The sequence below is a fragment of the Barbus barbus genome, assembly GCF_936440315.1.
Source record: "Barbus barbus genome assembly, chromosome: 21".
In the NCBI taxonomy this organism is placed as follows: Eukaryota; Metazoa; Chordata; class Actinopteri; order Cypriniformes; family Cyprinidae; genus Barbus; species Barbus barbus.
The window spans coordinates 29,860,755-29,876,422 of record NC_136749.1 but is presented as its reverse complement, the minus strand read 5'-3'; the positions used below and the strand labels follow the sequence as shown (position 1 = coordinate 29,876,422).

The window sequence follows — 15,668 nt, the reverse complement described above, 5'->3', positions numbered from 1 at the left end:
TATGAAGGGAAAACAAAATCCAAACCCACATGGCCCTGTGTGAAAAAGTGCTTGCCCCCTAAACCTAATAACTGGTTGTATGTGTAAATCAGCAAGACCTTAAATTATCATCCTATGATTGTCCTAAAAAGTAATACCGACCTAGTCAAACGCTCTCAAGTAGAGAGTAATGTTCTGAACTTTCATGTATTTCTGTAAACACTGAATGCTGATGGCTCTTAGAGCGAGAGAAGGCCTCACCTAAAGGCATATGCAGTCCAACAAACAATGTGTACAGCGTCATCCCTAACACTAACCCTGAGTAATGACAGTCACAGTAGATCGAGAGAGGTTTTCTGTATTCTGTATGCATTATGACAATTTTCTTAAATGATGTGTACACTTTTTGAGAAACTAGACCTCTAGGAATTTACAACTGTGCCCCCATAGAACTTGTTTGGATATTATCTTTATTTAAAATGTGTGATGATTTGTGTTTTGCAAATTTATGATGAAATTTCTTGAGTTTTCATAATTAAGATAGCTTACAATCAATGTTTTATCAAAAAAATGGATGTATAGGCAGAATGTTTTGTGTGATGGGTAGGCGTACAGTTTATACAGTAAATAAGTCTATGGAGTGTCCTCACAAACCAAATGTATAGTAATACTTCAAATGTTTGACCTGAGCATAGCAGCTTTTTACAATATATTAAATGATGTTTATGTAAATATAAAATGCAGAAAGTTTACTGCGATGGGTAGGTTTATACAGTATAAAATTCATTAATATAATGTAAATATGAATATAAAATATGAAACTGCTTTGCAAACATTTGTTTTGTGAAAAAGTTATACAAATAAATGTGAATTGAATTTAAATATGTCCATGGAAATAAAAAATAAAATGTTTATGGCTTTCAAACACGTTGAGTCCACTATATCCCTTACCAGCTTTTTTGTAACCTAAAGCTAGTGTTGTGCTTTGTTTCATATAGTATGTGTGATCGCATGCAATTCATTTCAAAGATGACAGTGAGGCTGACAATTGAATGTGTGTCTATGTGCTTGTTTAATACGGCGTGGAGAGAGAGAGAGGGAACTTTTTATTGAGCCCAGGAGTAAATTACTTATAAAGCACATTAATTATTCATTTTCTTAGATGTAAAGTTTTCTGTGATGGGTTGTAAAATGTATAATTATCTGTAGATAATTACACTGTACAATGTGTGTATGAGAGAGAGAGAGAGTGCTTTGGAACGCAGCCGGACACGGGCAGATGGGAGGGGGGCGCGTCACACAGAGAATAATTCCAAAAACGCACCATAAAATCTTCAAAAACATTACTTGACAACTCTTTTATGGTTTTCCACCAACCAGACAACACCTCCCATCCCCGGATGACATCGGAATTTCACGCATGCCGATTTCCACATCTGAAACTCGTTATGAGATCAAACTAAAGGTCACATATGGTTATCATTAATATTGTTATGAGGTCACAAAGGTCAAAGCAATCAATCAATTTGTCATTTGCTGCCAGGTATTGACTACTAGTATGGGATTGCAACCATTTTAGCAGCCTGATGGAAACATAAACGGATAATTCATCCAAAAATTAAACTTCATTTCCTCACCCTCAAGTCGTTCCAAACCTCTATGAGTTTCTTTCTTCTGTTTAACACAGAAGAAGATTTTTTTGAAGAATGTTGGTCCCTAAATAATTGACGCTAGCCATTGACTTCCATAGTATGAAGAAAAAAAATACTATGGAAGTCAACTTTTTTTCAGTTTTGTTTTTGGGTGAACTATCACTTTACTTGTGGATTTGTGCATTTTCAAGTTGGAAAATTGGTTTTGTATTGCACTTTACCGAGCAGGAATTTGGAAATTACGATAAACCATAACTTCCATTAAAATCAAAAGAGAATAGAAATTGTTCAAATCCTAGTCCTATCTATAAAATATGATGGTTGAATCAGCTCTAATTTTATTTTATTACATTTTGGCATAACCTCTTAAAAATGAAGCTTCCAAAAAGGTTGTTTTTACGACAATCTGAAATGAAAATAACAAGCAAAACGCAACACAATGAATGCCAGCAAAAATACTTTATGCAATTTTGTTTTGCTACCATACGTTACAAATACTGCACATTCTTCCCCTCGTCTGCGTAAACAGAACTATTAGCATTGTGTGCTCCGGTGTGAATTCTGTAGACTACAGATAAGTGTGCACATAGACGCCATTTATGAGGGTGAATCCGACGCTAATCATCAGATTGAATCTCGTCTGTCCTTTCTTTAGATTTTTTCATAGCTTTCTCCAGTTTGTCCATCACAGGCAGAGGTCCCTCGTATTTGTTGGTTTCGATCGACCGGAGTTTGTCCTGATAGTCCTCCGGCAGGCCGTTCTGCTCCGCACCCATCACAATAACCTGAGACACAGAAGGTACTTCATTTCTACTGGCATCTGAAGATATTTCTGTCATTTGAGTTATACAGAGAACACACCCTCTGCAGGAATCTAGACTTGCGTTGACACACTTTTTGTGTCAGACGTTTTCTATTACAGTTTCAGGATTTAGATTTTTGCTTTTATTTGTCTTCTGTAAGTGCATACATGTGATGTAAATTAAATGTAGATTTTAGGTTAAAATGGGTCCTTGGGTCCTGGCATAATTTCTTTCAACTTCAAATTCAGCTTTCCACAAAGTAAGGTCTTAAACCAGAGCAGAAAATCTTAAATACATAAAGTCATGGCATTAAATGTTGCATGCATTACAAAAAAATGTGAAATAATTTTTACTGTATCTTCTGATCACAAAGCACAAAAGTGCTGTTCTTCCTCAGTATTTTTGTCTTGCCATCACAATTATCTAAACATCCTAAAATAAAGATACAAAATTCAAAATGAAGATATAACATCTTGTATTTTTGAGAAACTGAACAAAATGAAATGAGTTTATGCTTAAAACAAGAACAAATATGTCTGTGGAACGAAAACTTGTTTTACCAAGAATCAAGTAGATTTTTCTGAGCCCATTGCCAAATATTTGTCACTTTTTTTTTTTTTATCATAAATTCGCATCACTTTAATATCTTATTATATGCCTTTTTTGCGTCTTGATTTGAGAATTTGTTTTTAATTCACACTGGAAAACAAGACAAAAATACAGAAGAAGAACAGCATTTCTGTGCATTGTGATCAGAAGATACAGTAAATGTAATTTTATTTTCTAGTTCAGCTATTTTTGTGTGTAAAATGAATTAAAGTCATACATTTGCAGATACCCTGTAATCACCATAATTTGTCATCACACGGTGTTTGCAAACTAAATTTGACACGTTTTACAAACTAAATTATTTAATGTGCATGTGACAAGAACGATATGTTTGCATGTAAATGTTTAGGACAGTACAGAGATTTATTTATAAATTCATAAGCACATGTGCTGCTTGCCTATTTTCATACATGTCCAATTTAAATGGATAAATATGTAGAAGTTATCTTGTGCCAGAGACTCTTGTATTGTATTATGAAAATTATAGTGCATATTCGGGATGCTTCGGTTTGATGTGTTTTTGTTGCATCACTGACCCAGTTGCTGGCGGTGCTCTATTGTCTCATACAAAGCCGGCCGGAGCAAACGCCAGAAAAAACACCACAACATTGTCCTTTCGCCAGCAGCACGAATAACAAACACATTCTGATTGAAGAATGATATCAGATTACTCTGTTTAGAGAAGCATGTGTTTCTGTGATTTCACACACAATAGAGGCTAGGAAATCAGAATCAGGTATCTAAAGCTCCTCTTAATTCAGAAATGTTCATACAGTAATCTTTCAGTGAATCCAGTTCACAAAATCAGTTCGTTCATGAATCGAAGTGAGCCGAGTTCAGCTTTCTGAATCAGTGATTCGACCGAAGCAGTTAACAACCCACCAGAGGAAGTCATTATTAATGAATAACCATTTCATTTTCAGTCTGTTCCTCATACAAAACTATCATGTGACATCTTATGAAACTGCTTTTGTGTTCTTTTTGTCTCTGTTTTTTACTCACAATTTCCAGATAAAATATTTTAGAGCTTGGCATTACTAGAATAACGTTATACTTTATAGTTATACTACGCTCTATAATATATTATTTGTTAGAAATTTTGAGTAAAAAATATTTTTCTAGTTATGCCAAGCTCTAAAATATAATATTTGCTAGAAATTGTGTGTGAAAATATTATTCTGGTTATGCAATCCTCTAAAATATTGTATTTGCTAGAAACTGAAAAAAAAAAAAAAAAAAAAAGTCTTTAAAAACAACTAGAATAATCTATATTTATAAAATGCATAAAAAATGCACACAGAATAAGTTTCTATTGATTTCCATTTGGTCAAAATTATGAGTAAATATTATTCCAGCTATGCCAAGCTCTAAAAAATATTTTTACAAATATTCATAAGTTTTCATATTAATATATATATATATATATATATATAATTTTTTTTTTTTTTTTTAATAACTAGCATAATATATTTTTATAATGCATAAATTTCCAAGGTTTTCTTATTTATCCTAGACTGAAAATCCTGGTTAAGGGGTTGAATTAAAATAAGATATATCTTAATTTTTAAGCCTGACTAAAGATTTTTGGCTGTCCCAGACTAAAGATTGGCATCGTTTTATTCATCTACAGTAACGTGTGTCGTATCGTATGAGTTAGTAGGCGTCATCAGCGTGCAGTCTACACACATGTTGTAGCCAAGTTTATTAGATCCATGTCACACAGTGTGGCATGCAATCATCTTATAGCATTGCTAAAATCGTGTCGTGTGTCTCAGGCGTTAAGTAATTTTAAGCCATCTTGCTTCCCTTTTGAAAGTCTTCCTGCATCTTCAATAAACAAGCTACAGATAGTCCAAAATGCAGCGGCTAGAGTCCTTACCAGGTCAAGAAAATATGATCATATTACCCCAATTTTACATTCTCTGCACTGCTACCTATTAAGTTCCATATCAGTTACAAAATATATTACTACTTACTTTTAAGGCCCTAAATGGTTTAGCTCCCGCGTACCTAACTAGTCTTCTACCACACTACAGTCCATCACGCTCCCTAAGGTCCTTTAGTGGAGGTAGAGCTTTTTCACATTTGGCATCACATCTTTTGCTTGGGTTGATCACGTCATTTTTTACTTGCTGCAAAATTTTGCTAACTGAATGATTACATTTCTGCCATATGGACATCAACACTGATAAGCTACTACTGAATATAATGTAGAAACTTTAATTGTCCGTAAAGCTGCTTTTTAACGATTTGCATTGTGAAAAGCGATATACAAAATAAACTTGAACTGAATTGAAAAGTGTTGTGAACCACTGGCCTAAACTAAGCTTAAATCCTGATAAACGGCGTATTTCTGAGACTTGTTGAAGCGCGCAGGAGACTGTACCTGTAGATACTGCGGTGAAGGTGGTGCATAAATGCAGCTGTTCATGATGTACGTCCGACAGCTGAGGTCCTGTCTGCTGGTGGAGACGTTCAGCTCCACTGGACTGTAGGTGCCCATTTTCACGTTCTCCTGCCTGCAGAGGAGCATCCAGCACACATGAAGAGCTCCATCACTCACTTACTACTGCTACGTGTCTACATGAAGATCTCTGACTGAAAAATGCTGGGTTGTTTCAACCCAACTTTGGGTCAAATATGGACTAACCCAGCTGTTGGGTTAAATTTTCACATTAAGTGTCACCCCTCATTTTTCAACATCAATGTGAAAGTGCACTAACCAAACTTAAATTGTTATAATTCATGAACACTTTGGAATACAGACCTAAGGTTGGACACTATTTTTTTTTTTTTTTTTTTTAGATTACTGCAGAAGTGGAATCATTTCAAAATATTAAAATATCAAAAAGTTATAGAAGTTTGTTTACTGTAAAGAAAATGCACTGTACAATTTTTTATTTTATAGAAAATAAATATTTTACAAAATATTTTGGAATCAAAAATTGCTAAAATTAAAGAGTTATGTGTAAATAAGTTATGTTCCAAATTTGAAGTTGATATGGAAAAAAAAATCCTTTGAGATTTTATTAAGGGTGTTATACCACAAACAGCCACCGGCTGCCATCAAAACTTTTTAAAATGCATTTTTCTGTCACAAATGTCTAAATTTCTCGGTCAATATTTCTTCTATTAAAAAATAAACAAATGGAATTTTGAGATGCCGACCTTTCCAACAATATGTAACAATTTTGTCAAGATTATATCAAATAGATTCTAAAAGACCTTAATACATTTTGTAATTTGATACTTGACTCCTCCCACTATTTAAAGTATTATTTCCACAGTAATGCAAGGTCTGATTTAAAACTGGTGTTCACAGGATGAATTCTGAGGTTTTAAGCTTTAATTACTAAAATATGTGTTGGAGAACAAAGACAACAAAAAATGAGCACCACTGGGCCTGCCGGTGATACATTTTTAACCCAAAAGTTGTGTTAGTCCATATTTGACCCAAAGTTGGGTTGAAACAACCCAGCATTTTTGAGTGTACTGTATGTGTGTGTGTTTGGGGTCTGAAAATGTCTACCTGTCGAGGGACTCGATGTCCGACATGTTCATTGTCCACACGACGCCCCAAACCTCGTCCCCTGGGCTGTGTTCGATGGTCGCGACGCCGCCGTGCCAGCGCTGACTCGCCAGTCCTTTATGATTCCCGAAGACCAGTTTATAATCCTGGAGAGGACCAGTCAGTTACATGGGTAGATAAATACAGTCAAAACAAAATTTAGACACCTTTAGCATTTCTCACATTATCACAGTTTATTCGCTACAGTTTAGAAAATGGTAATAAAATATGACAAGAACTCGGAGTTAAACTGTGTCAGAACAAATGTGTCCCTGCAGCACAAAACCAGTCTTAAGACACTGGGGTATATCTGTAGCAATAGCCAACAATACATTGTATGGATCAAAATTATACATTTTTCTTTTATGCCAAAAATCATTAAGATATTAAGTAAAGATCATGTTCCATGAAGATATTTAGTAAATTTCCTACTGTAAATATATCAAAACTTAATTTTTGATTAGTAATATGCATTGCTAAAACTTAATTTGAACAACTTTAAAGGAGATTTTCTCAATATTTTGATATTTTTGCACCCTCAGATTCCAGATTTTCAAATATTGTCCTATCCTAACAATACATCAATGGAAAGCTCATTTATTTAGTTTTCACATGATGCATAAATCTCAATTTCAAAACATTGACCCTTATGATGGTTTTGTGGTCCAGGGTCACAAATTCATCTTTATGATGTTATACACAATTAGATAATACCAATTTAGGTCAACCAATTACCAAGCAATGCTTAATTTTGTTCAGTCTTTGGTGTAAAAAGGTTAAAAACGGCATTAACAAATAAAGAAAAAACATGCAAAAACATGGTCAGGTAAAAATGTCTGAATAATATGTCAAATTTTATTAAATTGTACTGGTAGTCCACTGTATGAAGTACTTTTGCATATAATGGCCCGGTTTCACAGACAGGGCTTAGACTAAACCAGGATTAGGCCAAGTTTAAATAGGACTTTTAAGTCATTTTTATAAACATGCCTTAGAAAAAAGCATTACTGGGGTGCATCTTGAGACAAAACAAAGGCACAGATATATTTTAAGATCAGTCAGTCAGTTATTTCAGGTGAAACAGCTCAGATTTACATTTTAGTCTGGGACTAGGCTTAAGCCTTGTCTGTGAAACCAGGGGAATATGTCACAGTTTACTTTATTTTGCCGTCCTCACTTACATGAACTATAGTGTCCTGCACCCACTAGTAAATCAATATCAACAATTATATCTGCTGTCTGAATTATTTTGGTTTGACTGTAGATACATAGAGAGATGAATACATGGATAAATGGATAAAATTATAGATAGATGTTCAGATAGATATAGTTACACAGTTCAGTAGATGATAAACATATAGATCAACAGATGGATGGATTGATGGATAAATTAATAAAAAGATGGATGACAGATATAGTTAAACACTCAGATAGATAGATAGATAGATAGATAGATAGATAGATAGATAGATAGATAGATAGATAGATAGACACACAGATAGATAGATATTCAGATATATAGATAGACACACAGACAGACAGACAGACAGATGGATATTCAGATATATACACTCACCTAAAGGATTATTAGGAACACCATACTAATACTGTGTTTGACCCCCTTTCGCCTTCAGAACTGCCTTAATTCTACGTGGCATTGATTCAACAAGGTGCTGAAAGCATTCTTTAGAAATGTTGGCCCATATTGATAGGATAGCATCTTGCAGTTGATGGAGATTTGTGGGATGCACATCCAGGGCACGAAGCTCCCGTTCAACCACATCCCAAAGATGCTCTATTGGGTTGAGATCTGGTGTCTGTGGGGGCCATTTTAGTACAGTGAACTCATTGTCATGTTCAAGAAACCAATTTGAAATGATTCGAGCTTTGTGACATGGTGCATTATCCTGCTGGAAGTAGCCATCAGAGGATGGGTACATGGTGGTCCTAAAGGGATGGACATGGTCAGAAACAATGCTCAGGTAGGCCGTGGCATTTAAACGATGCCCAATTGGCACTAAGGGGCCTAAAGTGTGCCGAGAAAACATCCCCCACACCATTACACCACCACCACCAGCCTGCACAGTGGTAACAAGGCATGATGGATCCATGTTCTCATTCTGTTTACGCCCAATTCTGACTCTACCATCTGAATGTCTCAACAGAAATCGAGACTCATCAGACCAGGCAACATTTTTCCAGTCTTCAACCGTCCAATTTTGGTGAGCTCGTGCAAATTGTAGCCTCTTTTTCCTATTTGTAGTGGAGATGAGTGGTACCCGGTGGGGTCTTCTGCTGTTGTAGCCCATCCGCCTCAAGGTTGTGCGTGTTGTGGCTTCACAAATGCTTTGCTGCATACCTCGGTTGTAACGAGTGGTTATTTCAGTCAAAGTTGCTCTTCTATCAGCTTGAATCAGTCGGCCCATTCTCCTCTGACCTCTAGCATCAACAAGGCATTTTCGCCCACAGGACTGCCGCATACTGGATGTTTTTCCCTTTTCACACCATTCTTTGTAAACCCTAGAAATGGTTGTGCGTGAAAATCCCAGTAACTGAGCAGATTGTGAAATACTCAGACCGGCCCGTCTGGCACCAACAACCATGCCACGCTTAAAATTGCTTAAATCACCTTTCTTTCCCATTCTGACATTCAGTTTGGAGTTCAGGAGATTGTCTTGACCAGGACCACACCCCTAAATGCATTGAAGCAACTGCCATGTGATTGGTTGATTAGATAATTGCATTAATGAGAAATTGAACAGGTGTTCCTAATAATCCTTTAGGTGAGTGTAGATAGACACACAGACAGACAGACAGATAGATATTCAGATATATAGATAGACAGACAGACAGACAGACAGACAGACAGATATTCAGATATATAGATAGACACACAGACAGACAGACAGATAGATATTCAGATATATAGATAGACACACAGACAGACAGACAGACAGAGAGATATTCAGATATATAGATAGACACACAGACAGATAGATATTCAGATATATAGATAGACAGACAGACAGACAGACAGATATTCAGATATATAGATAGACACACAGACAGATAGATATTCAGATATATAGATAGACACACAGACAGACAGACAGATAGATATTCAGATATATAGATAGACACACAGACAGACAGACAGACAGAGAGATATTCAGATATATAGATAGACACACAGACAGACAGACAGATAGATATTCAGATATATAGATAGACAGACAGACAGACAGACAGATATTCAGATATATAGATAGACACACAGACAGACAGACAGATAGATATTCAGATATATAGATAGACACACAGACAGACAGACAGATAGATATTCAGATATATAGATAGACACACAGACAGACAGACAGATAGATATTCAGATATATAGATAGACACACAGACAGACAGACAGACAGATAGATAGATAGATAGATAGATAGATAGATAGATAGATAGATAGATAGATAGATAGATAGATAGATAGATAGATAGATAGATAGATAGACACAGAGACAGACAGACAGATAGATAGATAGACAGACAGATAGATACCTTGAGTTTGGCGACGCAGTAGATGGTGGCTGAAGGGTTCTTCAGCTGCAGCCGCTCCTTCAGCAGGTTACTGCCGTAAGCGAAGTACAGGAACGTGGATCCATTCTGTCGGTCACCGTTGTCCATCACTGAGTCTTCAGAGGGCAGAGGGGCTAGGAGGAAGAGGACGAGGATGAGGAAGAGGAGGGACAGGGTGAAGAAATGGAAGAGGGACAGTTTTGCGTTGAATCAGCTCAGCAGGGCCCAGAGCGAATGAGATGGAAAACACCTCTGTTAGCGGAGCTCCATTCTCATGCAAATCCATTGTGTGCCAAAGCGCTGTTCAGCCCCCTGCATTCATCTGACCCTAACCACTATCAGCAAGAACTTTCCCAACCATCCCTCTAGTGGACGCAGCAGAAATGACCTTTAAGCAGTCAAAATTCACCTAAATAATGCCATTTACATAGGTTTCCAATATATTTAGACACAAATCATTTCTGTACGATCTTTATTATAATTTTAATTTTGAATATTAAATTTGATGTTCTGAATTTCTGCTTCATCTTGAAAACTTGAAGCTGTAGTTTTTAAAACTGGATATTTGCAGTCTAAGAATTTTAGAACAAAAACATCAGCTGTTTGAAAATACAGGTCTATAAAACTCTGCCATAAAAACTTCAATTGTTTTAAAATTTCAAGTGTTAAATATTCAAGTAAAAAAAATAAAATAAAATCTAATTTAGAACTATGTTAAATACCACATAGTAATCAGTTTTGTTAAATGACACTTGTCTATAATTCAAATTTACACAATTCATGATAGTAATAATTCTAAAAAGCTAAAAGCATTGCATGAGCAAGACTGTATATTGCACTGGTGTCACTGTAAATGCCAGTGACTGTTTTCTCTACATCCTTTACATTCAAGTTTCATTATTTGTGTTGCATTTTAGCTGATTATACAAGTAATATCATAAAGGAATAATCTCAAATAAAAAACAATGTGATTCAAGAAGTGATGTATTCAATGTTGATAATGAACTCTTCTTGTCCTGTTGCTTTGTCAGTCTCTCTAGTGTTTTCCTGTTTTAACACTTAAATGTGCACAGTTACTATCAGTAGAAGGTGTTGCATTTTTTTTAAATATAAGAACTGATTTTATTCTTTAGGATCTCTTGATTTAGATTTGTTGTCTCAAGCTCCTCGATACTCATTCATTAACATTTGATAAAACACGCAAGAGCAGCTGAGCTTATCCCTTGTGCTGTGATGAAAATCCTTTACCTGATTTGGTGTTCCTGGACAAAAATGACCAGACTTTTAAATTGCTGTATTATCACCAAATCTCAAATTCAGTCTTTTTGCGAACTCGTTTTCTTTCAATTGGCACAGGTTTTTATTTATTTTTGGAACTGATTGATCATAGGCCTCATTAATCTGAGCTCATGCACCTCAGTTTCTGGGCGAAAAATCATTATTTGCATTATATTAAAAGCATTTTTTTTCACTCAAAAAACAGGTGCATAAGCTCAGATCAATATAGTTTATGATCAATCAATTTAATCAAAGAAATAAAAAACCTAACTGAAAGAAAACAAGTTGATAAGACTTGTTTTAATAATAGATTTATAATTATTATATGCTGTATTATTATTACAAATAATAGATTTGTAATAATAATACAGCATAATGAGAGATTCATTCATTTGTAGGCTGGTTATTTTATTTATAAGTGTAATAAGTTGGAGGAAAACGTCCCAAAATATACTAAATTTACCAAGAATTTTTTAGCAAGTTGTTATATCCTGCGTGAGTTTTAGTCTTATGCAATAATTTTGACTAGCATTTTCAGGAAAAAGAAAATCCTCTCCATATGAACACAACATATGAGGGTTAAATAATGAAAAACTGACAGTGACTGAGTAGAAGCAAGTGTCTCGAAGTTAATAGTTTTTCACCTTCTGTCTAGTTTCCTCACTCACCTGCTGAGCTCAGGAGGATGAATCCAGCGGCGAGCAGCATGAGGCTGATGATGAAGCTCTGGAAGGAGAACATGTTCGTTTCAGGGTTCATCTGGTTCTGTGTGGATAGAGAGACGGCTGGAGCGGGACATTTGGACCAGAGGGAGGATCCTAACCTGCCCTTTTAATCTCATCAGACCCCCAACGGGTGAAATGCATTCGAAGAAGTGTTATCCATTCACACATCTTCATATGAGACCCTGGAGCTCAAAAGCAGTCATGAGTAACACAGGTATATTTGTAGCAATAGACAACAATACATTGTGTGGCTCAAAATTATACATTTCTCTTTTATGACAAAAATCATTAGGATATTAAATAAAGATCATGTTCCATGAAGATATTTTGTAAATTTCCTACTGTAAATATATCAAAACTTCATTTTTGATTAGTAATATGCATTGCTAAGAACTTCATTTGAACAACTTTAAAGGTGATTTTCTCAATATTTAGATTTTTTTGCTCCCTCACATTCCAGATTTTCTAATAGTTGTATCTCAGACAAATATTGTCCTATCATAACAAACCATACATCAATGGAAAGATTATTTATTCAGCTCTCAGATAATGTATAAATCTCAATTTCATGACTGGTTTTGTGGTCCAGGGTCACATATAGATCACAGACAAATTCAGAAAGACAACAGGTTTTGTAAAAGTTACATGAATAAATGTCAGGTAAATATAAATGTTAATGTAGACACTAAGATTACAAAACACGTATTTTGTAGTAATTTAACAGGAATAAAATGCACACACACAAAAAATTATTTTTGGTTCTATTTTACAAGAAAATCCTTTCAGTTTTTCCACTTAAAAATGTCTTGTTTAGTTCTGTTACTTGGCATTTAATTGTAATTAATTGTGAAATGTACTACTAATTTCTGAGTAAAAATAGTTTCTACACCAATTTTCTTTCAGTGACGTATTAAACTTGATGTGCTGTACATTAAAAACAAACGTTCATTCTTTTGTTTGGACCAGTTCATATTTGCCTGAATGTCTGTATTTTTGTCGATTCATCTTAATGTGTAATACTTCTGAAGGTGAGATAAACAGCTTTATTGATCTCCTCTAGAAAATTTAGCTAATATTAATTTTACTTATTAAAACGTTTAAAAAAAAAAAAGGTTGTATATCTAAGAATTTGCCAGAAAAATCTGAAATGCATTTATCATGTGCTCATGCACTGAGTTTCAATGGCAGTAGATGGCACTGTTACACAAACCTAATGCACTTAATAAACCATTGCCAGACTATAAACAAAATATGCCTGGATTTTAAGCTTCTGTGAACAGTTGCTTTGTTCTTGTGAATGGATATTTAATTTACCAATGGCAAGACCAGCTGAAAATACTAGGTTTATGCACTGAGCTCTTTAGATGAAGGACTAGTCACTAGATTTATTGACATCAAATCTGTGAAATGCATGCAAAACTAATGTCTTAATAACTCATGTATAACTATGCCTCCCTCCCCTTGTGGTTTCTGTGGTGAAGATCGGTTATGGGTAGTTTTGCACAGAGTTTAGTTTCCCACGAGTCATGAATCCAGCAATACACCAACTTAATGACAGTCCCTTTTGTCCTAAATACCCACTTCTGTTATATATGTGATATCCAGCATCAAGTTTGTTATGCAACAGTGTCCTTAAAGAAATAGTTCACAGTAATGGAGTGGTGTGGATTATTGTGATGTTTTTATCAGCTGGACTCTCATTCTGACGGCACCCATTCACTGCAGAGCATCCATTGCTGAGACACTGATGCAGAGACACATTTCTCCAAACCTGATGAAGAAACAAACTCATCCTGATCTCTGATGACCTGAAGGTGAGAACATTTTCAGCAAATTCCCATTTTTGGCTGAACTATTTCTTTAATTGCAGTTGCATGAACTGATCATTAATTAGTTGATGTGAAGAGACATTGAATGGTTTTTGTGTTTAACGAAGGTCACAAGGTCACACTTCCCCGCAGCGGTTTGGCGGGAGCCTGTCAGGACATTTACCGTGGTTTACCAGGTCTGTACAGTGGTGTAAGAGTCTGGGTTCATGTACTTGTTTTGCCCGGAGATGTTGATGTGCCTCCCGTTGAGCGGCTTCACGCTGGATCCTCCATCTGTTTGTCAGAAACAGTTCTCGGTGTGTTCCAGATTAATTATAATCATTGATTTGAACGTCATCACTGCAGGACTCGAGTGGTGAAGCTGCTGAGACACCAAATAAACGTGCACATCAGTCCTGGAGCAAATGCATGTGTTCGGGTGTCTGACCAGTGGGATGCATGTGGAAAAACAAGTCTGCATGCAATTATACAGCTGTGTCGCCCGCTGTGACCCTCCGCGTCGCTCACACTGTGTGATCCGCCGGAATGAGAGCATCTGCAGATGAAAACACACCTGTCACTGAACACTTCCATGTTTCCCTTTAGTGTCTGTCCCAATTTGACAAGACAAATATTACCCACTTTGTCTCAGTTATTAGACACTTTTATGGCAGTTAATGTTTCATTGATATACAAATATAGTTTTTATTAATATTTTAAATTAGTTTTTATTTGTGTGTGTGTGTATATATATATATATATATATATATATATATATATATATATATATATATATATATATATATATATATATATATATATATATATATATATATATATATATATATATATATATATTTTTTTTTTAGTTATTTTTAGTAATTAAAGTAGTAAATTTAATAATTGTAATTTATTTTAGTAATTTCTGTCAGTTTTATTAGTTTTTGTTTTTTAAATGTCTAAATCTTTTTTATTACTATTTTTTTTATTTTTTTTTTATTACTATTACTATTTATTTTAGTTCTAGTTTCACTTATTTTAGTACTTTAAGTTTAAAATAAATCAAAATTAGAAATGTTTCCTTTGTAGGTAGCTGTTATTTCAGCAATTATTATTATTATTAATAATAATAATTTTGCGTTAATTAAATTTAATGTTACTTAATAATAATTTTGTTTTACTTTAGTGTAATATTATTCATTATTAATAATAATTTTGCTTTAATTTAATGTTACTTAATAATAATAATAATAGTTTTATTATAGTTTAATACACTGAAAAAAATATTCATTTAATTTACTGCATTTTTTAAGGTAAGTGTTTGCAATCAATTTATTTTAGCTACATTTAAATAAATTTAGTTGACTAACTTTCAACATTTTTATTTTTAGATGTAGCTAAAATAAATAGTTTGCAAACCACTTACCTTAAAAAAAATGTTTTCAGTGTATATTACTCAATAATAATAATAATAATTTATTTTAAGTTAACCTTTTTATCTCAAGTAACAATTTAAAAAAATAGTTTTGTTTTTGTTTAGGAATAAGAATAATTTAAGAACCTGATTTGTAGAATAACTTATAGCAGATATGTGTGTGAATATAGTATTTCTATATGCCAGGGACTCCCAAACTTGTAGGTCAAACCCTTTGAGCTCAAATATTTTG

General features: G+C 34.4%; 1 protein-coding gene across 1 annotated transcript; it reads right to left on the bottom strand.

The window, feature by feature from the left end:
• Nucleotides 1-1,066: 1,066 nt before the first annotated feature.
• Nucleotides 1,067-12,384, bottom strand: LOC306887190 (gamma-glutamylcyclotransferase-like). The gene is made up of 5 exons (XM_079444765.1): nucleotides 12,137-12,384; nucleotides 10,173-10,324; nucleotides 6,573-6,718; nucleotides 5,430-5,562; nucleotides 1,067-2,416 (listed from the first exon to the last, which is right to left on the bottom strand). Exons 1-5 carry the CDS (start codon nucleotides 12,225-12,227, stop codon nucleotides 2,249-2,251), a joined length of 690 nt encoding a protein of 229 aa, XP_079300891.1. The 5' UTR covers nucleotides 12,228-12,384; the 3' UTR covers nucleotides 1,067-2,248.
• Nucleotides 12,385-15,668: the final 3,284 nt, after the last annotated feature.

What these genes read in the sequence shown, in the direction of transcription:
- LOC306887190 (XM_079444765.1), bottom strand. Translation starts at nt 12,227, where the DNA reads ATGAACCCTGAAACGAACATGTTCTCCTTCCAGAGCTTCATCATCAGC. An exon ending in ACTGCGTCGCCAAACTCAAG is followed by an intron (nt 6,719 to 10,172) that starts GTATCTATCTGT and finishes GGTCCTCTCCAG; the next exon opens with GATTATAAACTGGTCTTCGG. An exon ending in CTTCACCGCAGTATCTACAG is followed by an intron (nt 2,417 to 5,429) that starts GTACAGTCTCCT and finishes TCTGTGTCTCAG; the next exon opens with GTTATTGTGATGGGTGCGGA.